At 27.2% G+C, this 27,972-nt stretch overlaps 2 protein-coding genes across 5 annotated transcripts; one reads left to right on the forward strand and one right to left on the reverse strand.

Moving 5' to 3' along the window:
* Positions 1-366: 366 nt before the first annotated feature.
* On the reverse strand, positions 367-26,468 carry Ptp99A (Protein tyrosine phosphatase 99A). 3 transcript variants are annotated; one of them, XM_035092642.1, is made up of 10 exons: positions 26,309-26,468; positions 15,391-15,575; positions 15,190-15,304; positions 9,577-9,768; positions 8,950-9,230; positions 8,240-8,496; positions 6,742-7,013; positions 5,273-6,662; positions 5,050-5,185; positions 367-4,958 (listed from the first exon to the last, which is right to left on the reverse strand). In XM_035092642.1, exons 1-10 carry the CDS (start codon positions 26,418-26,420, stop codon positions 4,491-4,493), a joined length of 3,408 nt encoding a protein of 1,135 aa, XP_034948533.1. In that variant the 5' UTR covers positions 26,421-26,468; the 3' UTR covers positions 367-4,490. The 3 variants fall into 3 exon arrangements, with proteins under 3 accessions (XP_034948533.1, XP_034948532.1, XP_034948534.1); XM_035092641.1 differs by having other exon boundaries at positions 6,742-7,025; XM_035092643.1 differs by lacking the exons at positions 15,190-15,304; positions 15,391-15,575; positions 26,309-26,468 and adding an exon at positions 11,810-13,753 and having other exon boundaries at positions 6,742-7,025.
* LOC118072628 (uncharacterized) lies at positions 22,735-25,038 on the forward strand. Of its 2 annotated transcripts, none has more exons than XM_035092644.1 (4): positions 22,735-22,817; positions 22,971-22,987; positions 23,259-23,448; positions 23,758-25,038. In XM_035092644.1, the coding sequence occupies exons 1-4, from the start codon at positions 22,803-22,805 to the stop codon at positions 24,808-24,810; spliced, it is 1,275 nt and encodes a 424-aa protein (XP_034948535.1). In that variant the 5' UTR covers positions 22,735-22,802; the 3' UTR covers positions 24,811-25,038. The 2 variants fall into 2 exon arrangements, with proteins under 2 accessions (XP_034948535.1, XP_034948537.1); XM_035092646.1 differs by having other exon boundaries at positions 22,742-22,817; positions 22,938-22,987; positions 23,758-24,974.
* Positions 26,469-27,972: the final 1,504 nt, after the last annotated feature.

Here is a 27,972-nt window from a genome sequence, read left to right on the forward strand (position 1 = left end):
TGAAATCCACATTAATCAAATAGTTCATCATAAATTACATAAATATCTGTGAATTTTTTTTTATGAATTATTTGATAAACAACCCCTAATGAAATGATATATACCTGTAGTAAACGACAATTGTGTTTGTATTTACAAATAAAATCAAAATAAATTTTGGATTTAAATTTTTTATAGCTTTTTCTCTCCTAAATTTTTAAGTATACAAAATAAATAATTTTTTTATGGAAGAAGGATGTAATTATACGATTTGCATATAAACATATAAAAAAATACGTATAATTATAAGAATTAAATGATGCTGTTTCACGACCATTTATATTATTTTGTATTTATTTTACTGCACATGAAATATTTCATTACAAATCATTATATTCTTTGTGTTATTACATCAGTTAAATTTTAAGATACTTATATTTTACGACTTATATAATCTAAAAATATTTACAATGGTTATTTACAATAACTGTTGGGAATAATGAAGATGCTACGAACGAATTACATTCCGATCTTAATGACACGTCAAACACATTATTTTAATAATATTTGGCCTATCACTGTTCACAACATCAGTGTAAGTTAAACCATTCTTAATTTTTCTAATTACTTTGTAGCTTTTTATGATTATATGTTCATTTATTACATTTACTCAATTATGATCTGTCATTTTTATGTTTGTCTTTCTCCATGCAAATACGTAAAACTAGAAAGTCGGTAATATTCATTTATAATCAATAAATTATTTTACTACTATATTATAGAAATATAATAATCATTGATAAGTAGATCTTATTGGGTAAGTAATTGTATTTAGATAAAAAATGGCACATGTAATTTTCAATCAAACGTTATAAATAGAAACTTTTTTTATGTCTTTTATTATTATTAAAAATTTTAAAAAAACTTTGCAATCATTCTCATCAATCAATTAATTTAATCATCTGTATCAGTAATTTGATTTATTGTGCAATTATATTAGATAGCTTAAATGGTAATATTGGTCTATCAAACATTCCTTTTAGATGTAATACAATATTTAGGAGACAGTAAAAAAAGTATTATTTTTAAATATAATCAGCAATATCTTAAATATAAATAAAAAAACTATTAAACAGATTGACAAATATATAGTGATTGTTTTTTAGCAAAGTAGTATACAATAATTTGATAATGGTTTTGGGAATATTTTCCAATTTTTTATTTCTGTTATTTATCCTGCATATATTACAATATTAATTTTTTACTGGATTTTGATAATTCTTGTTACTTGACGAGATCTTTTTTATTTTCCATAATAAATTCTTGAGAATTAATCATTCATTGTATCATCACATTTAGCATACTTTTTTATCATTTCAATGTAAAAACATAAACTAAGGATTGAGTAATTATAAATACAATAAAATAAGATTTGTTTAACAAAGATGTATCTGTTTATTGCTTCAAAATGATTTATTAAAAAAATGCAGGACACGTAAAATTTTATTCCTACGATAATATCAAACGTAAAACTGTTAAAAAGGTATATTTGTGCATCAAACATCATTTTGGATATTTTTATAGATTATGTATGTAATGAAACGAAATCTAGATATTCCACTGTATTTGATTGAGTATTATAGATTTAATATTCTCAAATATTTTAATCACATATTTTTCGATCATCAGTCTTATATCCTACATTTTTTAATAATTATTTAATGTTAACAGTAATATTACTATAATTATGATTATTCTTATCATGATGTCAGTGTGTAAATATATGGTGCAAGCATGTGCCATTCTATAGGCAGTATGCTGACTAGAATCTAATATATTTTACTGCTATTCACATCTATTCTTATCATCTTAAAATTAATAGTTATATACATCTGTATACATAGATTATAATTGTGTATGCATGATCATGTAAATCTACAGCGTTTGATATATTAATATGGAAAGTTTTCAGAGCTTCTATAAAATTCTTGGCACATGCCATACTTTAAATTATAGCAATCACTTTTGTCCTTTCAACATCCACAACATCATTACTTTTATTACTTAATAAAGTTCTATTCATTTATATTCTGCTCATCAATTCATGTACTATGTATTTTATAACATGATTGTTTATTAAAATTGTTAATATTTATGAGTAATCATCTAAGAATATGAACAAAAAATATTGCAAAATGATAATACGGGATCTAAAGTGTTATTGTGTTGGTAATAATTACTGTAACATTCCTGATAATTGCCATTTGTGATTGAACAAATAAACTTTAATATTTTTGTAAGGAAAAGATAAACTTTTCTATTTGCTATTGGCTTATTTCACCTTACGCTTTTTTATTCAAGCGTCATTCTCACTCCGGAACCTGCCGCAGCATATTTGTAGTCTCTTCACCAGGGAAAACAGAATAAATCATCTTAACGTCCATGCTACGTTGCATAAATTTGAATAATCATCGATCATAAGTAACTCATAGTAAATGCCATGTTTTTACTATATCTTTACAAAGCAATATTTTTAAAGACTCTAAAAATTTGATAAAACATATTATGTTGATAAAAAATAAATGGTTGATCTACATAAATTAATTTAAAAAGTGTTTATGGACGATTAAGAATGTAGTTGACTAACGATTGACAAAACACTCATTCGTTACCATACTCTGACAGCATAACAATTTTGGTTTGTAACATGTAAGTAATAAAGTATACATCGTTTGATCTGCAACATGTTACGGATAACTTTGACAGTCTAAAATTAAATAGAATTACATATTTCTAATTTTTATATTTCAACATTGATTCGAATAAACTATTCGAATACTTTATTAGATTTATTATATGACATTATGGTACAAGCATTCGAATGCATAGGCAGAAAGATTATTTTTTTTACTTATCTTATTTAATAATATATACTATACTATATATTTTCTAATATATCAACGATTATTAGTATACATTCAACAAAACAATCGATTACAATCGATTGTAACTCATGCACAACAATTTTTAACTTTTCACTTCACTAATATCGAGAAGTATTATGGGTACATTAACGACACTATATTCAATTAAATTAATTTTGTTTAACAAAGAAAATATTCTTCTTACTCACACGTTGAGTACGAAATACATACAATGTTTGGACAGATAGTTTTTCTATTACTCGTTGATTTTAAATGCGTAGTATTACACACATATACAAATTGCAATACCCAGTATCTTTTATCAGTATTTTTTTTAATAACACAATGTCTAATGTGTGTTTATTTACTCTCTGTTTTACGCAAAGTGAATATTTTTCATCAGTCTTTAAAGATGCCATTTTATAGGCTATTTGTGAATGACATGTATTACTAATTTTAAGATATACGTATATAAAGTATATTAAAAAATTTTTAGTAAATCAGATTAAAAAATTTGTCTTATTTTCTATATGTAATATTCAATTATTCATATATTCAACTTCATTTTAGTATAAAAAAATATGAGAAATTAAATCCTATTTATAATCATTAAAAAAAATTGAGTAAACTAAGTGGTATATTAATTAATTAATAGACTTAATTGTGGAATATACTTTCTTTAGAATTTTCTATTGAAAATAAAACTTGATTGTTTATTGTGTAATTTTAAAAATTGTACTAAATCAGTTGTAATTAGGATTTCTTTTCTTTTATTGATTTTTATAAATGATGAACTGTTGTTTCGTTTACTTTTCTAACAATTAACTATCGTATTTTGGTTCGTTATACGATATTTTAATCAATTATATTTTACAATTTGTAACTGATTATATTTAATCCAGATTCGAAATAGAATATCTGTACGGAATTATTATATGAATGAAAGCACTGGCACGAAAATTATACAATAATTTATGAAGAACTGAATTTCAATATTATACACGCCTATTTACAGCTTTCTATGGATCTATATTATTAATATTATCATTAGCGTAATAATTATCGTATGATTTGAAAATTTAATAAATTTACTAATTCTTTGGCAACTGGATTACATAGATGGTCCATAAATTATTTACAAATAAAGCATAGTTACCTTTGTTAATCATGCAAGTTTTCATTCTGTTGTCGAAAATTACTAATGGATGGATTTAATGTATATTATTAAATTCTCCGATTCCAATGACTTATCTTTGACATGTTTACATCCAAACATAATATGGTAATAGATGCTTTTTACCTTTTTACAGTTGAAATAACACATTTATAAATAATTATCACTAAAGTCTTCCTAATTTTCTTATTAAAAATAAATAAAATAATTTAAATGCACTCGCCAAAATCAAAGCGAGACTGACCCGGTATAGAGACATTTTTTTTATGCGTCACTCGCATTGTGGTATAATACCCATGCCAACTGTAAGCAAATGAATTGCAATTAGTTGGGGCAGTGTATAAGTTATTGGTAGTATGTTCCAACAAAGTATCCGATAATGTATTTTCAGCGTAAGACGCAGAATGCCTCCATCATTGAGGAATAATTGTACAAGTTGACTCCATTCCTTCAGGCGGTATTCGCATATTTCCATTTGTAATATATCCATTGGGGTCAATAGCTACGCCAGGATGATTGATGTAATTTGGATTACGAAGTGGTAGGCCCGCAGAATCAGTTAGTATATGGTGATCACTAAACTCGGTACATCCGTCGATTGTAGAACAACCTCGATCATTAATATGGCTAAGATGATTAGGATTGGCATAGTCTGTTGCATATTCCATGGGCATTTCTACAGCAGTATATTCGTGAATGCCAACATTTTTCATTGGGTAATTTGTTGAAATGTGTTCTACTGGAGGAACTGGTGTTATCATATTATTTGAATCACTAGAACAATTTACGTGACCATTCGTCATGATGTAAAGATCTGGTTCAACACGTACTTTCGATGTTAGTACAGATTCCAAACATTTGTATATCAATACATAATCATCCTGTCAATAAAAAAGAGTTATATGAAGTTACATGCAAATTTTTCATTTTACAATATAAAACAAATTGAAATTAATTAGAATATTTCATTACCTTGGATCGAAAAATTCCAGGCCTTTTCATGTATAATAATTTAGAAAACATGTAAATATCAGCACTTTTTTCAAAGTCGAGTTGTTTCATCAATGTTGTGAGTAGAATAAATAATGCTGCTTCAATACCACCATATCTAAAATTCATTATAATTTTTTGAATATAATTAATTATAATTCATGTAAGGAGAATAATGATTTTTAAAAAATTTATTACGGCTTACCTATCCATAACAACAATGGGTCCATTTTGGTATTCCTTGTAGAAGTCTTGAATCATATTAACAAATACTTTAGGATTGTCATTATGAGGCCAAAGGCCATTTTGATTTACTGGTCCTTGAACGATACGAGCATTTAACTCATAGTCATCTTGAAGCGATCTTATGACAACTTCCCTCAGAACCACGCCGTTAACAGTTTTTTTGATTCCACATAAATGTACCCGGAAATTATCTGTCATGAGCTCTTCGCCTTCACTAGGCCAAAATTCAGGATAATCTATATCATCACATTGAGTTAACATCACTATTGTTTTAGCATTGTGATCCCAAAGCATTTGCCAAAATTCTTTTATTGTATTTTTTAACGGATGTTGCGTTAAAATAAATTCCCGATTCCGATGGAACCCAGAAAACCATGTAGCATTGATATAATCACTACCATCAATACCAGCTTTTGGTGTTAGATGCACACGAGCATTTTCAATCGGTACTATTTCCGGATTACGATTTTTATGAGCATTAAACGATTTTCCAGCTGACACAAAATTAAAGTCTTTTGGTTTCCATGATGTTACGAGTTTATATTGAGCTTCAATGTTGTTCCATGGATCTATTCGTGAATTCGATAGAGAAAGCATCTCTTGAACATGTTGTAATAAATTGTCAGCTGGAATATTTGTTTCCCCACTTTCAATAGCTTCTTGGAGAGCATCATGAATAAAAATATATTGCTCTTCAGTTTGGACTAGTGAATATCGTTGTGTACGTATATGTTTCAAAAATCCAAAAACATTTATTTCATTTTTACTTTTCGCTTGCTTCAACATTGCATCGATGACAATGTAGGCACCCGTGCGGCCTACACCAGCACTGCAATGAACAATAATAGGCCCAGCAGATGGGGGATTAGCACTTGATGATTTTCTAATGAAGCTTAATACAGGTAAAGGATGGTCAGGAACACCATGATCAGGCCATCCAGTATAATGATATTGATAGACCGTTCGTTCGCCAACGTTAGAACCGTTTTTCTTCTTTTTAACTTTCATGTGGCGGATATGAAGTGTTCGAATAGTGTAAGTAGCCATTACGTCTTCTTTAACTAAAGTCACTTGAACGTGACCATAAGTCTCGGAACCTTCTTTAGGCCAATACATATCGCATTTCGGTCGACCACGTTCTACGAGATTGGTGATCATTACAATAATTGATACACGTTGCTCCCAAACCATTCGCCAAAAACTATCGATTGTTGATGGTAATGGCCCTTGGGTACCAATATATGCACGTGATCGTTGCCATCCGTCAATATAATTAGCATTTATGTAATCCTGACCTTTATTTGAAGGACTTCCGCTACAAGGAAGCAATCGAACACGAGAATGATCATCTGTAATGAAATAATAAGAATTATTGCTTGTTGTCATTAATTAAATAGATAATTTATAAGTGATTTAATTATGACTTACATGCTATAATGTTCCCATAACGATTTTTCGATTGGTTTTCTGCAGATTTAGAGTTGTCAGCAATATAAAGTTCAGTTTCTTTTGGAAATAGTTCGAATTCTTTGCTAAATCCAATGTCACCATCTGCATGAAGTGATGCTACATGTTGAACGTATTGAGATACTGGAACTGCCGTCCTTTCACCGTCTTGTTTACTATTTTCCCATTCCTGATGTGATGATACATTTCTTGGTGGATAATCCAAAAAACAGTACGTTGTTTGAAAGCATTTTCTAAAAACACGCCTATAAGGCGGCTTTATTAGAATGTATATTTTGATTTTACAATTTTTTTAAAAATTTAACTCAATTTTTTCACATTAATAATAATATTCTATTTATATTTATCAATATAATTAAAGTAATCATTAAATAAAGAGAATAGTAAAGTTGAATTTCGAAAAAAATTTCACTGTTATTTTTAAATTAGTTATGATTGTGAATCATTCATTTATGTAACTCAATTTATATTTGGTGAAAAGTATTTCTAAGTCAACACGATAATAATCACTTATGTTCTTTCTTTTTTTTCTAATCTCATTTACTGAAACCTAGTCAACTTTACGACTCTAAAAAGTTATTGAGGTATTCTATATATATATTCGTTATACAGACAGAAATTTCGTATTATTGAATTTCATCTTAATGTTACATCAATATTTAATTCATCAAGTTCAATAAAAATTTTAATAATAAATGGTACAATATACGTTTCAATAATATAAATTTCTTTGTTTTTAAACAATTCTCGTCATGAATGTTAATCTTGATAAAGACGTTTTATCATATCCGATATTTTATCTTTCATCGAATATTCATTCTATATATTATGGATTTGTCATTTTAATGATCCAATTGTAAATAATCAAAAAGTTATAATAAAATGAAAGAAAAAATGAAGTCAATGAGTAACATTAAATACATTTTTTACTATAAACTTTTCCACCATAAATAACATTGTGAACTTCGTCCAATAGAATTTATATTATTCAATAAATGAAAATGTCTGCTGATTTGTTTTTATATTTGTGTATCATTGAAATAATTTATTTTAAAAATGACTTTTTATGTGAATAGAATTCTTACGAAATTTTTCTCGATATATTCTCCATAGTAACTTGTAATAGACGAGATGAATTAATGATTAAAATTAGTTTGATTTGTATTCAAAATAATGAAAATAAAACGTGACGTTCATCACGGATTTCAAGCTCAAGATAAACTAAGCAGTTACTAGACAAATGTTCAAGAAATAAGCGTGTTGATTTCTTATCAGTTGTGGTCGTTATCTTAGAGATAATATAAAGAAGAAGAAAGGGATTTTATCACTACATTGTCTGTTTTTATAAGTTGCTATAGGTTGGTTCATGTATCATAAAGTGAACGATTATTTAAAGAGTTTCATAGTAGATAATATCATTTTCCAAGTTAAGAATAGACTTGATACAATATGTTCTCACCTCCATAAAATTAAAGCTGTAATAGCCAGCATTACAACAAAACAGCCACATATCATTGTAGCAATAACGACTGGACTCAGTTCATCGGTACTTCGACGCATTAGAGGAGGTGTTTTATCACAATTACGAGCAACGCGTTGGGTTTTTGGTGGACTGCAATCACCTCTGACAACGGTGTGTGGATTAATAGTGCTATTAGTTCCTGCACACACCATTACTTCGTACATAGTGTTTATTGTGAGATTTGGTATGGTGATCTGAAATCAATAATAACGTATTAATTATTTATCGAAAACTGATTTAAAGCTTTTTTCATTTAATCATTATTGAATCAAGTTTTTTAGTCATAAATAGGTTAATTTTTTAATCAATAATGCAATAATATATTCATCATAAATAAAAGGTAGTCTGCAAAAAGTTAATTCATTATTATTTTAATTAAAAACTATAGAAAATATTGGCATTCATTATCAATAAATTAAGTGCATTAACTTATTGACTTGTTAGATTTATGAACGGTATTTGAGTATTTGAATAATTTTATACGTTCATGTAGTGAATGAAACATTCCATTAATCTTTAGAATTCACTTTACTTGCATTGATTGTTCTAAGAATTGACTAGCACATATTCATATTTCATAAATCTTTCAATTGATAATTTATAATTAGACTCTTATGAAATAGAAAATTTAATATAAAAGTACTTACGCCACTATGAAGATGTTCTTCAGTAGCAGGAATTTCGATTTCATTATATTTATTGAGCATATCATTTCGATATTTTACATAATAGTAATCAATAGAGTTCCAAAAAATTTTCGGGCGTGCCCAATAGACATATATTGCATCATGAGCTTGGCAAGTGAGATTAAAAATTACAGGGGCACTTGGACCCGCAACATCAGTCTTTTGAATAATAGGTTCAGAAGGTTCTCCTTCATTCTTCCATGTAAATGCCTTTACCCAAATTTTATATTCAGTCATTGGTTCTGAAATATAAATAAAATATTTTATTATTATAATTAAGATAAGCTTCTTTTTAGCTACTGCTTGCTATTTTAAAAAAGAAACAATGATGTTTTAATGATTTCTTAACAGAAGCAATGACGTAGCCTTAGTATGTTGCACGCATTGGTAATGTTACTAACGACCATGTATTATATCTACTTGCATTTTAAAATATACGAGACTTGGAAATAATAAGATTTTTCGCTATAGTCAACATAATTTAAAAACAAATAATTCATACAAAACTGGTTTTAAAATAATAGTCTGCATTAATATTGAATATAAAAAATATTTATCTCTGATATAAATTTTTCATCAAATACTTACTTAGTTCATCCAAGACGAATTCTGTTGTTTCATTGATCTCTTTTAATGTTTTTACCTCAGTAAAATTTGAATGCATATAAAAAACACGATATCCAAGGATATGCCCATTCTTATGCTTTGGTTCTGACCATGATAACTCTATTGACGTTGAATTTGTTCCGTGAGCAGTTAATCTCAAGGGTGTACTTGGAACTAGAAAATAATAAAAATGAATTTTTTAAACATATATCTAAAAATTTAATAATATAAATTAATTTAATTTAAATGTTGTGACGAGTTAAATTCAAGATACGAACATTTAGAGCATTTTATTTTACTTGAGTTCTACTTTTCAAATATAATTAGACTAGATACAAAGTGAAAAAAATGCAGTCTAATAATTTAAGAAAAAAACAATTATCAAAATGACTAAGATAAAATTATTAATAACGAATAAATTAGCTACGCTTTCGATTTTGTGTATCTTAAGATTTCTTCTTTTTTTGTAATCAACTGATTAATATATGTTTTATAATTATTCTTTTTATATTAACTCTATTTATCTACTTAAAATAACTTATTATATAAGAACAAAAAATGGAATTTAATGGATAAGAAAAATGAAACTATGATTAAACCCAAGTATTCGTTAACATTAATAATTCAAAATTCTTTACGCATTAATTAACTAATATTAATTATAATTAAAACTACCATAGGTAATATTATATAATTGGAAACTTATATAATGAAATGTGCCAATGAAAATTAAAGTCAGTCGTTTACTGACAAGTTTTTTCGATAAAAATTGAATTTCAAATAAGTTGTACTTAAAGCTTAATGATATAATTAAATGATAAATATTTCGAAAATATTTTAGCTTACAGTATGAAATCTCATACATATAATGAAGTAGCTTTCTAATACATTATCTATTGTCACGCTTCAATGAAACAATTTTTTTATCTATAATAAGTACTCATGATAATCAAATTACTCTTTATTGAATTTATTAAGGATATTTAATATTTTAATCTTTTCTTATCAGAGATAAATTTAAAACTTCAAAAGTCATTGATACTCTGTGATGATAAACTATAATTAATCTTTATAGAGTAACGTTGTTATATTAAATAAACGACTACTGTTTATTAGGACTTTAAGTAAGCATTTATGAGCTGAGTGAAATTGGTAGTTTATCAGAATTTAATCTAAATAGATAATTGATAGTTATGTATATTAAGATATACTATTATTTAACTTTAAACACATAAAAATATAATTTGTGTGTTTTTATATTAATTTTGTTTAAAAATAGTAATTAATATAGCTGAAAAGTATTTTGTTTGCATTTATAAGCAAAAATATAAGTTGATTCATTGAATTAATATTGACATACTTTTGACAAAATGAATAAAAATGGAAATATTTCAATTTACTTCTGTTTTCATCGTTGTTGATTTTCAGCGTATTTTTAAAGTTTTTCGTAACAGACTAAAATTGCTTTTTAAATCACTATTTATATATACACCTAGATTGTAAATGATTTTATAACAATATTGAGGAAGTTTAAACTTTGTCAATATAAATCATACTCAAGCAAGACTAACGCCCAATGTCTCTAAAAACTTAACTTTGCAAGTCTATAAAAACTGGTTATTTGATTTATAAATCAACATTTTTTCTATTGTTAGAATAAATGATCTGCTTTTGATATGCATATCTATTTATCTAATTGTCTGATAAAAAAATCAGAAATATCTGAAGAAAATAGTTATTTGTAAATTTGAAAATTAATATCAATTAGAGTATTTACTTTGTTGGCAACATTAATAATAATTCTTACATTTATGTAGTCGTTAAAAAAATGATTAAATATGAGTTGTAGTAAGTTTTTTAGAAATTAATTGTTTTTTTAATTAAATTCGTTAATTAAAATAAAACAATAATAAATTTAAATTTATCTTATGATAACTATTTTTTAATTATGAATTAAAATAGGGAGACTGGGCTGTAATATTCCTGTATTGATTTTATTCGGTGCTCAACCGCTTTCATCTTTCATATCATAAGCAGTGTTTTTAAATTTAAATCATTGTAGTACAGATAGGCTGTAACATTATTATAATCTATATAAGAACTGTTTATTTATATACCAAGTGATTAATGCTTTAATAATTATATTAATGTATAATTACTTAATGATTTCATGTAGAATTAGTATAATATTATGATAACATTTAAAATTTATTACCTCCTGAATCATCATCAGGGCTCATTTGAGTTTCATAATTCTCTGTTTGAGTTGCGACAATTGAGATAATTGAGAATAATATTAAAAATGTTGACGTTATAGAAATGATTGGTTGAGAACCTCGGGCTATCATTGGTCCCGACATTTTAGTCGCCTTCTTTATAGTTTACAGCAGCTGCGACTAAACGTTAGAACCAAATTCGTTGTTTGCCTAAAAATAATTTCTTACTTCCCTTTACCATTCAGGATGCCGTAACATTTTTTCTAACGGTCGCTAATTTTCTTCTTTGAAAGTTTGATGACAATCTTGAGGGTGGTAAAAAAAATATTTCTTCAAGTCAATTCAAAGTCTTCGACGTTTATTCTATCAATAGGATATCCGTAACATACCTCAACGGGTTTCACTTTTCTATGTAATAAAATAAGCCTTTATTTTTCCACTTTTGTATGTGGAACGCGTTAATTCAATAAATGCTGCTGTGGATTTAACCAAAAAATTTGGTTAAATAATTCAAATAATAATGTTATTATTATCAAATTTTTTTTGGAGCATAATGTCAATTGCATTTCATAGATTTGTATTTTAATATCCTTGACCACTTCCTGTTCTCATTATTTTAACTACTTTACCAAGTGTACTAGATATTTTCATTATGTATGGCAACTGCGCTTGCTCTTCTCTTGATTTATTTTCTAATATCAATATTTCTATTTGCTGAAATTATCACTCATTTCTTGAAATTTAAGCACATTCGTATTCTATGTTATTATTATTGTATATATGTATATATGTGCTATTGCTTGTTTCCGTTAGCATACTATAGCAGTAAATAAATAATAAATATAAAAAATTCTTCTGTCATGGATTAAACAACACTGCTAACTTTTGTATTGATAATAATGAGAATCATTTTGCAAATATTCCAATGAATAATTTATAGTGTATAAAAAGTATTGCATTTATTTGAAAGTCAACTTTTATGAATAAATGATAGATGTTTAATTTTTACACATCACACGTGTAGGATTGTAACAGTTGAAGCCCTCCACTTTTATTAGCTCACTGAATAGATCCAAGGACTGATTCATAAATGAAGAAGAGACATGAATTAGTCATCCACTCAAACTGAAGTCACTAGCCTCACATGTATAAAGACTACTTAATTAAAACAATTTTAATTTTACGATTCCCATGAATCTATTTATGCACAAAAAGTTTTTCATGTTGAGATACACATATCTTTATTTTTTTCTATACAAACATGTGCGGATACACTGATGCTATGCTTCGATGCTTTTCCCCCTTGAAGCAAGGAGCATCCGAGCTCCGGCTGTGGCAATCGACCGGCGCACAAAGCCACACACAAATGTAGATTAGCGCACACTGGACTCACAGACTTTACAATTATATACATGCGCTAGCGCATACAACTAAACACTTTAAAAGAGGTACACGCGCCTACATGGAGCTGTCAGACTGTATACTGTCGAAACGATGTTCGATCGCACTTGAAGAAGGACTTCAACGACGCCCTAGCAACGTATTCGACAAGCTAATTTACTTTTAGATTTCAAAATTTGATAAAAGTGCACTGTAGGTCGTGGTCCAATATTGCATTTCCATTTTGAAATGTACATATACAGTACGTACACACTTTCAATCTAATTCACGTGTGACGGGACACTTTCCTTTTTGACAGAAATAACCAAAATGTCAGTATTTTCTCACATAGTCATATTTTTAACAACAATGCACTTCTCAGATATGACGTACAAGTACGAAAATGCGTTCTTTGTTGCTTTCATACATTCACTCTACTCCACACGCTGTTGTCTTGTCATGAACTAACCCAGGCTAACCGAGTAGCAAACCCATACCACTCAGAACAATGAGGCTGGTCGTGAGAGTTGGGATGGTCGAACTTAGTTGAGCCTGTTTAACTGGATGACCAGTATGCATACTGTATATACTGTATAGAGAGTCTCGAGAACAAACCTCATGTTCAGGGCTGTAGCATTGATGTCAAGAGCCAAACACCACCTCTTTCCACATAATATCATACCTTTTACATATTCTCGCTTTCTATCCTATGTGTTGCACCTGCGCTCAATCTGTACATCTCGAGGCCGTCTACTTTTCTAATGCTTAGTGCAGCTGCCATTGATTATAATGCTTTCTTTTGAATGTCAGGTGGAAACTCAACAAGACTCAAGAGGTTTCCTTCTGTTCTATTCACATTATTTTGTAAATAAAAAAGATTAACATCATTATTATGAATTCATAATAGTAATAAATGAAAATACTTTTCATATTGGTGTACTGTATTTTATATTTGACGTACAATCAGATTTTTTTATGAAGGCTTTTATTTGAAAAAAATAATTTATTGAGGATTTTATTCTGCTTTACCGACGATTCATTTATGACAGTTCTAGATTACCGGCTGTGAATATTATCATTGATCGGTAATTAAAATCATTCTTCTTGACAAGAATTCTACCTTAACAGCTGAAAGTAAAGCAGAAATCTTGCACATATATATATCTATCATTTACTATCCTAGTTGATGACCTCCAGTTCACCTCGAGGTCACTACCCTTGTATTGACGCGTAGCTTGTTCGGAAATTTTTCAAGCAAAAACACGATTGACTAGTACAGTGGAATTTCACTGAGTTAATGAGTATTTTTATTTGATTTCCAATGTATCATATCATTTCATCATCCGTAACTAACACTAATGATAAAGAAGTATTGATTATCAAAAGTTTGTTTTAATTATTTGAAAATTGATATATATATATTATATTTCGAAAACAATATGCATATCAGTACCACAAATAATAAATGTAAATTTGATTTGTTTCATGAAAATTAATTTTATGTAAATCTCATTAACCCTTCATTAATCGCGTGAAAATTTGAATCTGGATTGGTTACATTGCAATAGTATTCTATAATAATTGTAATTACTTTACAGCATTGCCACATATTGATAAATTAAAAACGCTATAAGTATTATTCGTTATGATGTTTGTAAAACATTTTATCTGTTTGGTATAGAAACTATGTTCCAAAAAATAACTACTGTACTCATTTTAAGACCTATGAGCAACTTAATGTGGCTTTTTTAGAATAACATTCTACAAAAAATTAAATATTTAATTTTTACAAAAAAAATGTCTGTAAAAATTAGATTTCTAAATAAAACAACATACGAAGTACGGATTACATTTACACAAAATTGTGTTTTGCTCCATTATAAAGTAATTAAAAAAATGCAACACAACGCTCAGGACGCGATGGACGACGAGTTAATTAGTGAAGTCTATTTACACTCGGTTATTAATGTAAAAATGACATTAGCATGAATAAACTTACCTCCTTCATCTGTCATCACTGTTACAGAAGTGTTAGGCCCTGTACCTTCAGGATTAAACACTTGTAACCAAACGATATATTGCGTATAAGTTTCCAAATTTTGAATAATGTGTTTCTAAAAATAAAATAAAAAATTCAAGTTAATCGTTGTGGCATTCACATCATAGAAAAATAGTAATGGATATTGGTTTTACAGCTTACCTCAATTTTTCGATTGCGTATGTAAATCTCTTTGATGTTGCTTCCTTTTAGCCGAGGTTTATAGGAAATACGGTAACCGAGAAATTCACCATTCAATGTATCTAGACTAGGTGGTTTCCACGTAATTAGAATGGCTGTTGCAGATACGTTTTGAGCCGAAACAATTGTGGGTTTACCAGATGGAGCTATTTTTTAAAACATATTAGCTGTGTTATTATCATTACTATCTAATTTATTGTTAATTTATGACAGTTATTCGATTAACCCTCAATTACCATGTACATTCCTACATGGTAGTTGAGCTTGATAAATATTTCAGGGCTTTGAATATCTACATGTCCAAAGAATTATTGCTTATAAATTAATAGAGAATACTCATCTATGTATAGGAGAAGAATAACGTGTATGTAATTTTCACCTTTAATTCGTGTATTTTGTTTATCAATAAATTAGTGGAAGAATTGTTAATTTAATTTTCATAATGAACTTTTAAATCAGTCTAATAATATGTTACTTTAACACGGCAAATAAAGATACAGTAACTTCAATTAGTGGAATATTTATTCATTGCCACTTTATTACTATTTTAACAAATTATTTTTGAATTAATTTCTATACTATCAGTAAAGTATTTTTTATAGGTATTAAAATTACTTCGTACTGAGTGCTTTATTTAATTTTTTCTAGATTCTCTCGGTGATTTTTAATTATAATACTTTTATTTTTTGAAAATTTTTAAAGACAAAATTTCAAGTTCACTTTAAGAAAAAAGGTGTCATCATAAAATATTTTTGGAATGCACTAAAAAAATATTGATAAATAAACTTAAAAATAAAGTAGTAATTATTAAATTCATAAAAAATTGAGATGAAAATTCTCCAAAATGAATTACTTTTTTTGTTGACACATTTTTCATGTAGATATTCTAATAGCTTTAAATAACAATCACCTATTATGAAGTTGTACTTGATGTTTTTCAATAAAGTGATGACGTGTAATAATGGACACTTGTATTTTAATTTCACTCATTGTTAGTGTAAAATTATTGACATGACATTAAACAAGTTGTATAGAGATGTAATTTTAGAACAACAGACTTAAATAATCCGTGTTTTTTAGTCTCAATTAGCCTTAATAAATAAAAAAAAGAGCTTATGATCTTATAATATTAGTGAAAATAACATATCGTACAATATTTATATTTGGATGATTGACAATTGACAATTGTTCGTTTATAAAAAAATTTATTAGCTTAGCTTAGTAAATAATGAGCAATTACAACGAAATGAATTAAACTAAATGTTTTTAATTTATAATATTTATTTATGAATAACATAAGCGCCGTCAATCAACTGCACGTCTCCACTTATCGAGCGAACAATTAAAAGTGTTTGTATAGAATTGTTTTGGTTCTGATTTAAAGAATTTATTTAAAAATTGTCATCGATTTATCATTTATATGGCGACCTAACAATAAATAAATATCAATTCAAATTGTACCTGTTAGAAAAATAAACTGACATATGTGCTGATCAATTTAATGAACTTGAGATTTTAGTTTTTTTTAAAATAATTTCATACGTTATTATTTCTATAGTTTTATAGTACTTAAAAAAAATTAAATTATTACTTCTTACGTATAAAATAAAATAAAAAAAATTAATATTTATTTATAGACAGAGTAAAAATAGATTTTTATTCTTTTATAAATGAAAAGAAGTTTTAAATATTTTTATAATAAATTGAATTTAATTACAAAGTGATTCGATTAATAATTTATATAAAAGTCCTCACAGTTCCAATGTTACGTATATTTTTGGTATAAATTATATTAGTACAATATATTTTGTGAAATTTGGATTTATGAAATAATTAAACAAACTGTGAAAATGGAATTTTCACTTTATGTATAAATTGATGAAATATCAATGAGTTTTTATATTTGTAGATAAGAGATTGATAAGTTGTGTAAGCAATAATAGTAAAGGATCAATTGAAAAAAAATAATTAAAAGAGATACATTCATATATAAATGTGTAATAGTTATTTAAACATGCTTTAAGTAATGCTATACTATAATTCGAACTGTTTCCTATTATCTGTATCCTTTTGACGTATGTTTGCACTTTATACAGACACATACATGCACATACAATCACCAATGTACGAATAGACAATGTGTCAATATTGGCGAAGAGGAAATGGGTTTTGTTATATGCACCGTGTTCTCGTCGTCGAAGACCCAGGTACTCTCTTTACATGACTTCTAATGCAAGATTATCCAACTAAATTAAATGAATGTTCGGTTCTTTAATGAAACGCCATTTAGTTTCAATCTCGATCGATATTTTCCAAGTTTTATAAAAGGTTTAATTTCCTCTTTCATATAAAACTGCATTCATGATTTTTATTGTTATGGAGGTAATTATTTTTAAAAAAATAATCAATGAAGTTATAACGTTCATAAAATTGTAAAAAACTCTTTTGTGTCGATTTAATATAAAATTGAACAATTTTTTTTCTATACACTTACAAGTGTACTGTATATTTACATTATAAACTTTGATTGTTATCTCTCAATATAACTAAAACATTTTAAATAAAAAAATTTAAAACTTTTTTACGAAATTTCTTTTAAAATTATTTTAAACATTTTTCATATGTAAAATTTTTTTATTAATTAATTTCCAAGGAAAAAGTGTAATAGCGTAAGAATCTCATAATACTGAATCCATGAGAAATGAAAGAAGTTTTTTGTCGGTTGACACGTTATTATTTATGTGCATACGTTTGATGTTAAATTGCCATATGCGAATGTTTTTACCTCCCTTGTAGTTATTTTTAATTCCTTTTCAAATGTAGAAAAATTTATCGTTAGTTTAAGATATATTTTGTACATTTTTTTGATGTGTATTTTATTTTAATTCTGGTATATGGCAAATGACATTTATGATATTTAAAAATAGCACAAATCATTGTTTATCCGAGTGGAAATACATCTGTTAATTTTGAGTTTTATGTTTTTGTCCCTGTCTAGTTAATTATTAATCAATTATTATCTGAACATTATAATAATCAGTTATTAATTATACAGGGTGGAATTAAAACTTATTATCATAAGTATAATAATAATTAATACTTATCATAATAGATTTTAATTCCACCCATTTGAAAAAATGATAAAAGTTATCGTATCGTAAACTCAGGGATTTTAAGTTTGTCAGAGATTAAAAATTTTTTATATAACTAAAGAGCAAAAATATCATTAATATTAAAGAAAATTTTCCTTTTTTTGAACAGTATACCAAGATTCCACCAAATGACAGGATATTTTTTATGCGATACTTCTCTCTGTGTAGTTGACATAGATAAGTTGTAAAATATTAGTAAAACTAACTTTAATATTTTAAAGGTTGTTTCAGGTAATTTGATGAAATATTATTGAAAGAGTTTATGCAGTAATTGAGAGAGGACATATTTATATTAAGAAGTTGATTTATGTGTTACATATTTACCCAATGATGGAAAAGATAATTTGTTAAATAAATTTGATAAAACATCATAGAAAGCAAGTCATAAAGAAAATTGTAGAAAGATGAATGGTGCAATTACATTATTTTAATGCCAAGTTAAATTGCGATGTTTTTTAAATGACTTTATTTATTTATTATAAATGAGTCTGGAACGTTTCAAATTAATAACTAAGTGCGTTATCTACTCACTAAAAGTAAAACAGTAAAGACTATTTCAAAATAGTAAATATTTACTAAAGTGCAGTTTTACTTTAAATTCAAACAGTGGTATTCTCATAACCGTGAATGTTTACTATTTTTCAATTGTTTTCTGTATTCGATGCTCAAAAAGTATTTACACATAAACGAATTATCAAAAATGGTTAAAAAATATTTTTGTTACCAATTTATTTTTACTGATGCCATGAATTGTATTTTTATTTTAATAAATTAAAATTATAATAATTCACAACAAACAAACTACTTAAAATTATCTATTGAAAATTTATGAAAATAAAATTATGCTATTATTAAATAAGTGTATTTTTTTATAAATTAAAGTGATTGTCAAAAATGTTCTAAGGTTTAAGTTGATTATCAATAATCCATTGTCACGGAGCCACTTGGAATACTCGAAAAGGAAACCTCATGCTCATATTGATCCGATGCTTTACACTATTGAAACGAAGAATTTTAAATGTTTAAAATATCTTATAGATATTCCAATAAAATCCACCCGTTGTTTCGATTCAACTATATCAACTATGTAGTGAAAAGTATTAGCAAGTTTAGAATGACTGTTCAATAGTATAACAGATAATTTAAGAAGAGAATTTCCCTTTATTACATTGTTTGTATGTAGAAAATATATTTTATAATTATATTATTATAAGTTATAACATAAATATTTAAAAAAAAAGGTGAATGAATTAAAAATATTTTTTACAATAAAATGCTTACTTAAGATTATTATTTAAATTATGAGTAAAATGTATCAATTATGATGCTGAATAATAAAGTTTCTTTTAGTAGACACAAATTAAAAGTGTTTTATTGTTGTTTATAACTGCTGAGAATAAAAGTAATATTACTGAAATAATTAAATGGAAAAAATGCAAAGTTTCTAACGATACATAATTATCACAGTAAAAAGGAGAAATATTCGTTTGGCATTTCATCTTGAGTCTTTTCAATTTAGATTTGACCGGTTATAATTACTTATGAATCTTTCATGAAGTAAACTTTTGCATTGCAGTGCCACAGAATTTTTATGAAATCATATAATAATTTAGAGATGCTCGGGATTCTCGTGCCAACTTTCAACTTTAGAAAATTATAAAGATAGACCATAATTTGTTTTACATCAAATTTTAGAATAAATTAAATTATATTTATTAATCTGAAAATTATTCAGGCCATATAAGAATATATAAGTTTAACTTATAAATTAAGGAGGCATCATTTTAATTCACTATTTCCCACTCCAAGTAGCCGATTTATTGAATATTTTGGTTTCATACTTCAATATTTATGGCAAGCAGGTGTATTTTAGAAACTCTTATTAAGTTTAAATTTAATTTAGAAGTCAACTGTCGATGTTGAGAGTGAGATTTTAGAAAAAGGTTTATATTGTTTTTTTACATTTGATTTTCACTAAACATTAATCGAGCATCAATAATGATTTTTATCAAAATATTACAAATATTTACATGAATTTTTATGTCCATTACACTCATTTTCACATCTATTCAAACATTATATTTACTAGCTCAAATGGTATTTGGTATTTCATCAATAGAAGTTGTAGCTCTTTGTTTTTTCAAAAAAAAAAAATGTATATATATAAAACTTGACTATCAGAAAATTCGTTGTTTTTACAATATTGAAATTACAACAAAATTCAATTTTTATTATTAAAACTGATATTGATAGTATAATATTGCTAGGCTTGTTAAATATTTAGTTTTTTGTGCCGATTTATATTTATTTAACCCGTATAAAAAAAATTCGTTCCCCAAAAGTTCCCCGAATGTTCCCAAGTGGGGAAGTTCCCCGACGTTCTCCACGTGGGACTATGGGGAACGTTTAAGGAACAAAATTTTTTTTCTTCTATAACTCTCATACAAATTAACTAATAATGATTATAAAGACGTGTTTCAGAACTTCAGAATCTAAGCTAAAGATATGTATCCATGAAAAACATTTAAAATATTTATTTCGCCCTAAAATCGCTAAAATATTTGGCAAAATCCCAAAAAAATGTGATTTTTTTTTTATATTTTTGCGATTTTAAGGGTGAAAGAAATTTTTTTCTATAAATCTATAAATATTATTAGATAGCTCAAATTTTAAGGTTTTCAAAACATTCCTAAAAATGGTTACTGGCCCGTCCGATCATGAGTTATAGGGATTTGAAGTCAAGGGGATGATGATTTTTAATGTGTATCTAGTTTTACCCCATTTTGAGAGTGTTAAAGTAAATTTTTCGGGGCGGTGCTCCGATTCCGCATTTCTACGCATCGAGAGGAAAAGAATGAGTGGTCAAACTCGAAAATCGGAGAACTTTTATTTTTTGGTCGAAAAAAATGGAAAGGGGTACCACTTGCCATTTTTTAGGGTTGAAAAATAAAAGTTGTCCGATTTTCAAGTTCGACCACTCATTCTCTTCGTTTCAATGCGTAGAAATACGAAATCAGACCAAACATATGAAAAATAAATTATTTCACTCTTAAAATGGGGTAAAACGGGAACTTGCTGTAATTTTAGCGTTACTTATGCTCTAATTATGATTTTAACTATATCGATTTTTTCCCTCTCATCGAGATCTTTTATTTAAACCCTCAATCAACCCCGTACCATTATTAGCATAGAAGTTATGATATAAATCATTTTGTTACTATTTCACAAACATTGTATGAAAAAATTGTTTTTCGGAATATGTAATTATTCTTAATTCCAAGAATTGTATTGTTCAATTAATATTTGATTTCAATATTCATTATCCAATAATTAAGCACGAAAAAAAAATTAATAAGTTTGACGTAGCTCAGTGAATACAGAACCGTGCGCGCCTTCTTTAAAATCAAGCAGCAACATTTATCGTGTCTAGGACTTGGATGGAGTGATCACTCCGACAGTCCTTATTTATTTCTTTCAGATACAGTTTTTTTGCCAGACACCCTGAATTAAAATATTCTACAGAACATTCTTAATTTTTTCTCCGTTGAAGCTCTTGAGTTGATTCAGAATATTTTATCACTAAAAGTATTGAATAAAGTTTCTTCAGCAGCCAAATTTGAAAAAAACTGACCTCAGTAATTTTTAATGTTCATTCGATTTGTTATTGTTAAAGTATTTTTGGACATTCATACTATCTTTCAGGTATTCAGTGTGCTTATTGGACTCAATAGATCATATTTTTTCAATAATGGTAGTTAAAGTTCAAATTTTTATCTTTTACCATCATGTCATATGAAGAGACTTCTTTCAATTTAACAGACATTTATTGTAGCCATTGAATATTAATATTTTGTTCACAAACTTTTTTTAATGAATAAGTCATTGAGTAATTAATTATTAAACAGAAATGAAAAAGATTATTTTTAATTAAGACGTAAATTATAAAAGAAGACATAGTAATATTGATTCTTAACTTGTAGTATCAAAACTTTTGGTATAGCTGAAATATCAAGTGATAAAAATAGTATATTACGCACCGTGGGAAGAAAGTGGGCTTTTACAGGTCATGCGTTTGCTACTCGAGCCTTCGGCCGAAGGCCGAAGGCTCGAGTAGCAAACGCATGACCTGTAAAAGCCCACTTTTTTCCTGAGGTGCGTATACGATTTTTTGTCACATTTGTGCGGAAAGTTCGTTACTCAGTTGACTAATTATATTCGTTCATGAAAATTATAACAGTAAGTGGTAAAAAAAATTTATTGAAATATTAATTTTTGTGCGCATGCGTCACATTTCTGACGCATGCGTCGTAACTCGAGTCTCGCTCAAACATATGGTATCGCGTCTAAAATTGCTAGATTCACGTCTAAACACTTCGTGCAATACGCTAGGTGATTTATTCAATAAAAAATAAAATAAGCTGTGCAATTTATAATGAATGCTTCAGAAGATTCTGATGATTCTACGTGTTCCGATAGTTCGTGTTTAGATATTGAAAATGAAGCGAAAAAAATAACCAACGACTTATTACCTGCCAAATCAACTAATCGGTACATAGGATGTTATAACCAATTCATGGAATGGAAGAATAAGAATAAAATTCAAACGTTAGATGAAAATGCTTTCTTGGTATATTTCAATGAACTGGCCAAAACTCTACAACCAAATTCATTGTGGTCACGATGGTCCATGCTAAGAAATGTTTGTAACCTCTATCTTGGAATCAATATTAATACATATATGAAATTGAAAATGTTTATAAAAAATAAAGCCAAAGGTTACCACACCAAAAAAGCAAAAGTTCTTACATTGGAAGAAGTGACAAAATTTCTAAATAGTGCTCCTGATGAAATCTACCTTGGCATGAAGGTTAGTTTAATTCATTGATAATACTAAGTTATCCAATTTTATTAATATTTAAAAAACTAATGTCTATTAATTATTCTATGAATTATTTTATAAGTTATTGAATTTGGTCTCTATTAATTATACAAAACCTGTCAAAATTTACCTATTACAATCTACTATACATTAGAATTTGTATTAGCTAACATAGAAATGTCATGTTTGTAAAATTCTTCGATTTTCACTAAAAATTTGATCGGTTTTGTGATAAAATATGGAAAATAAGTCACTCTAGCTTATTATAAAAATTCTAAAATTTCATGTCGATTACAGGTCATTTTGATATTCGGAATATGCGGGGCATTAAGATCCATGGAAATTGCAAACATTAAAATGAATGATGTTCAAGACACAAAAACTCAATTTATAGTAACCATCAAGGACACCAAAAATTGTTATCCAAGATCGTTCATTATAGGAGAAATTTACTATGATCGAGTGAAACAATATATATCATTGAGACCAAAAGACATTGATACAGACAGATTTTTCCTTTTTTACATGAAGTTTAAATGTACTCGCAATGTTATAGGCAAGAACAAAATTGCTGAAGTACCGAAAAACATCGCATGCTATTTAAATCTACCAGATCCCAATAGATATACTGGGCATTGCTTTAGAAGGACATCGGCTACATTACTTGCTAATTCTGGTGCTACTTTAACTACAATTAAAGAACACGGTGGATGGAGATCCAGTGCAGTTGCTGAGGGTTATATAGAGCACTCATTGTTCAACAAAAATAATATTTTTAATAAAATAACACAATCAGAAAAATCTTGTACTGTAACAAAAGATCTCGATTCAGCAATAATACAGACTAACAAGTCAATATTAGAAACTAATTGTCATACAACGAAGTCAAGCAATAATCAAAAAAGACCTTTAATTTCAATAGAAAATTATAAAAATGTTCCAACATATAAAAAACTAAAAGAACAAACAACTCTAGATAAAAATAATAACAATTCTAATATAATGGAACACGATTTTCAAGAAACCACTAATATTGACCATAACTTTGAAATAGTAAATGAAGAAACAACATTAAATATTGGATCTTCTAAGCAATTGGAACAAGTGGATGGCTTAGATGGACACAATCAGAACTCGCACATATCAGGGCATAATCCAAATATTTCAGAAGCTGATCAACTCCAACCACCAACTATACAGATAAAATCAACAAATGATTTAAAGAAAAAAAATAATGATAAAAATAATAACAAAATAAAAGAGGAAATACCAGCTATAATAAATATTAAAATTGATAAAGTAGAAACAATTAATATATATTATGGAAAAAATCCGAAGGGTGAAGAATGAATAAGCGGCTATTAAACTCAAATATTAATTCATCACGTGTTCATGTTATCGTTAAAAAACATTTTAAATTATCATTGAAAATTTAAGTTCTTAGTTAATTCTTTTATTTGTAATTGGAATTATTTATCATCTAATTATTAAAATTAATCTGTAAAAGTTTGTGTTTTTTGGAATCTTTGTTTGAACTATTTCAATATTTTCAAATAAATTATTTCCTATAATTTTCATAATATTTTTGTTAAATTTCATCAGTGCGTTCAACTTTCCTACCCTTTGTCCATTAACGAAGTATTGCTAAATAACAATTTAATCTGGAAATTTATTTTCGTAAAGTGTTTGGACGTGAATCGAGCAATGTTAGATGCGATGCACATGTGTTTGAGTCAGATGCGTGTTACGACGCATGCGTCAGAAATGTGGCGCATGCGCACAAAAATCAATTTTGTTTCCGTATGCATGAAAAAGTCGTACTTTCGTTCACCGACAGAGGGAAGGGAAATCGAACTTTCCGCGGTGATGTGACAAAAAAACTATTTTCTAGGCTTCTCTGTCGAAAATATGATTCAAAGCTGTAAGACGAGAGAATATTGCATCCTTAAGAATTTGTTCTGGATTTATGACTGCTCAAATAAGTATCATAATTACATTTTAATAATAATGAATTAATTTTTAATGTAGTAATTAATCACTATCAATTACAACAATCAAGATACTTCTATAAAAATTTGATTCCATTTAAAAACAACTTTCATAATAGCAATTAAATGTTGATATGATTATAGAATTTATTAAATATTCGACGTGTATCAATTGATCATATTGAAATATGATCGCATTGTTTTTTTTTGGCAATGTATTTTTTCCTATCAATAAATTCGCAATGAATCGTCAATTATCAATCACACATCAATTGAATTTTAAAATGTAATTGAATCTTCAACAAAATTTTCTAAATGAATGCGATTCACATCTCAGTATGCATCAAATTAAAACATACTTTCATCATTCTATCAATATATCCTATTGGTATGCTAAAGCCATTCTGATTTATTCTGATGAAAAGTGTGCAAAATTCAAATACATATAGACATGCAATAAAACTCCATTATGGCTGATTATTTGTTTTCAACTGTTTCAATCAATACGTGGTGATTATAATTAGTAATATTGCTACAAAGTAATCTACTGTAATGGTTCTTCATATAAAAATCAAAATTTTCGCGATATTTTTATTTATCAGTATATTTTAAATCTATTGAATTTTTTTTCAGATAACTGAATGTGTGTATGTGTTTTATTGTGAAGAAAATTATACATGATTCATACGAATATGCTGATAAGCAGATTAATAATATTTCATAAATGAATAAATTATTAAATTTTTTAATCCTAGACTGAACGAAATCAATACACAACGTGCTTTTTTAGCGGTAAAAGATTGTAAAAAAAAAATTAATGAAAAAATAGAAGTATGCTCAAACACAAATAGATGAAATACCTTCTCGCAACGTTGTTATATAATGGGATGCTTGACTGGGTTCACTGCGTCCACGTGCATTTACTGCGGTTACACGAAAACTATAGGATGTGAAGGGCAGTAAGTTTTCCATATAATATTTTGTATCATTATTTGGAGTTACTATTTCTTGATGATCCCATGGACCATCCTCTCCAACCCTGTAATGATAAAGAAATCATTGTTGAAAAATCATGCATATGAATAATGGTTCTTAAGATATAAAATTTTAAAGCTTCCATTGCAACTGCATTGACAAAAGTTTATGACCATTTTCTACAAGTATTCTTGAAAGAGATTGTTTTTTTTTTCGTTTGGAATGGAATTTAAAATATACAAATATATGTATGTGCATCATACAGCATTTGAGTATTTACGTCAGATGCTTGAATATGTCTAGAGATTTGACTTATGTTGTATGTACTAGAGGAAAATTGAATATTGTTTTGATTATTCATTTTTCTTTGCTTCAAGGATTTTTATATAATACAAATAATTGCTAAAATTTCAATAATAAAAATATCCAACTATGTTCTAATAATCTTTTCTTTCTACAGAAAGCATTACATTCATTTATACACTGTAAAATTTAGTGTTTTATTTTAAAACATTAAAAGTGTTTTAATATGACGTCATCCATTTGATTAACATTGTCTCGATTTTAAAACGTGTTTAAGTGTTTTAAAATAAAACACTAAAATTTACAGTGTAGGTTTACAAATGTAAAATTTTATTAAATAAATATTATAAAGTATCAAATGGTGGTTCAGTTGAATACACAAAATCATAATTTAAAATAAAACGAATCATCATGTGAATGTGGCTCCGAAAGTCTACAATCAACTGTTTGATGGATGATCAAATGAATAATTTGAATTCTGACTATTATCAATTGTCATAAATAATTTTCACCGGGATAGAAATTTAATCTGGGAATTAACTGGAGTCTGATTAAGCTTCCTTAATTTTATTAAGGGTCGCCCAATATATTTTGATGTTCAAGCTATTGAAATAACAATTAAATAATTATAATCATTGTTAATAGAGCTATTAATTAATAGCTGTACTTTTATTATTTTCTTTCACTTGAGCAAATTTTTTATAAATTAAACATTTTTATTTCACTCATTAGCTCCTATCGATTTGGTAACAAGAATGAGAAAGACAGACAAGAATGTATTCTTTCTCATTTTTATGAGAAACTAAGAATGCCTTATTATTATCAGTTCAGGCTTTATATAAATAAATCTAAATTAAAAGAATGGAGCTTTTGACAGGAAGTGTCTTGAATAATTTCCACACAAGTATGCAAACAATTTTTGTCTATGAACAATTTATTATTGTAAATGACTGATTTAGTTTAAACATTTTCTTCATTGATATTTAAAACTTGAAGAATTTTAAGATACATGTTGTATAAAAACAATGAAAGTAATAATAACTCAAGAGTACCACTGTAGAACCACTGGAATCAATATTATTCGAGTCGTTGCTTTTTTCATCATTATTAATGACTTATATTGGTTTTTGTTGCTACCTTTATAAGTTTTATTGCTATTTGATGAAATCTTGATAATAAACTGATATCTTCAAGTACGGATTATTATCAGAAGAAAATTCATTAGACGAATTACTTCAAATACTTA

This window comes from Chelonus insularis, unplaced genomic scaffold (assembly GCF_013357705.1).
Source record: "Chelonus insularis isolate UGA/USDA-ARS -01 unplaced genomic scaffold, ASM1335770v1 contig_94_pilon, whole genome shotgun sequence".
NCBI classification, from domain to species: Eukaryota; Metazoa; Arthropoda; class Insecta; order Hymenoptera; family Braconidae; genus Chelonus; species Chelonus insularis.

What these genes read in the sequence shown, in the direction of transcription:
- LOC118072628 (XM_035092644.1), top strand. An exon ending in AAATCTACCTTGGCATGAAG is followed by an intron (nt 23,449 to 23,757) that starts GTTAGTTTAATT and finishes TGTCGATTACAG; the next exon opens with GTCATTTTGATATTCGGAAT.
- Ptp99A (XM_035092641.1), bottom strand. Translation starts at nt 26,420, where the DNA reads ATGGAAAACTTACTGCCCTTCACATCCTATAGTTTTCGTGTAACCGCA. An exon ending in TACGCAATCGAAAAATTGAG is followed by an intron (nt 15,305 to 15,390) that starts GTAAGCTGTAAA and finishes TTTTATTTTTAG; the next exon opens with AAACACATTATTCAAAATTT. An exon ending in TTATGGGAACATTATAGCAT is followed by an intron (nt 6,663 to 6,741) that starts GTAAGTCATAAT and finishes ATTTCATTACAG; the next exon opens with ATGATCATTCTCGTGTTCGA.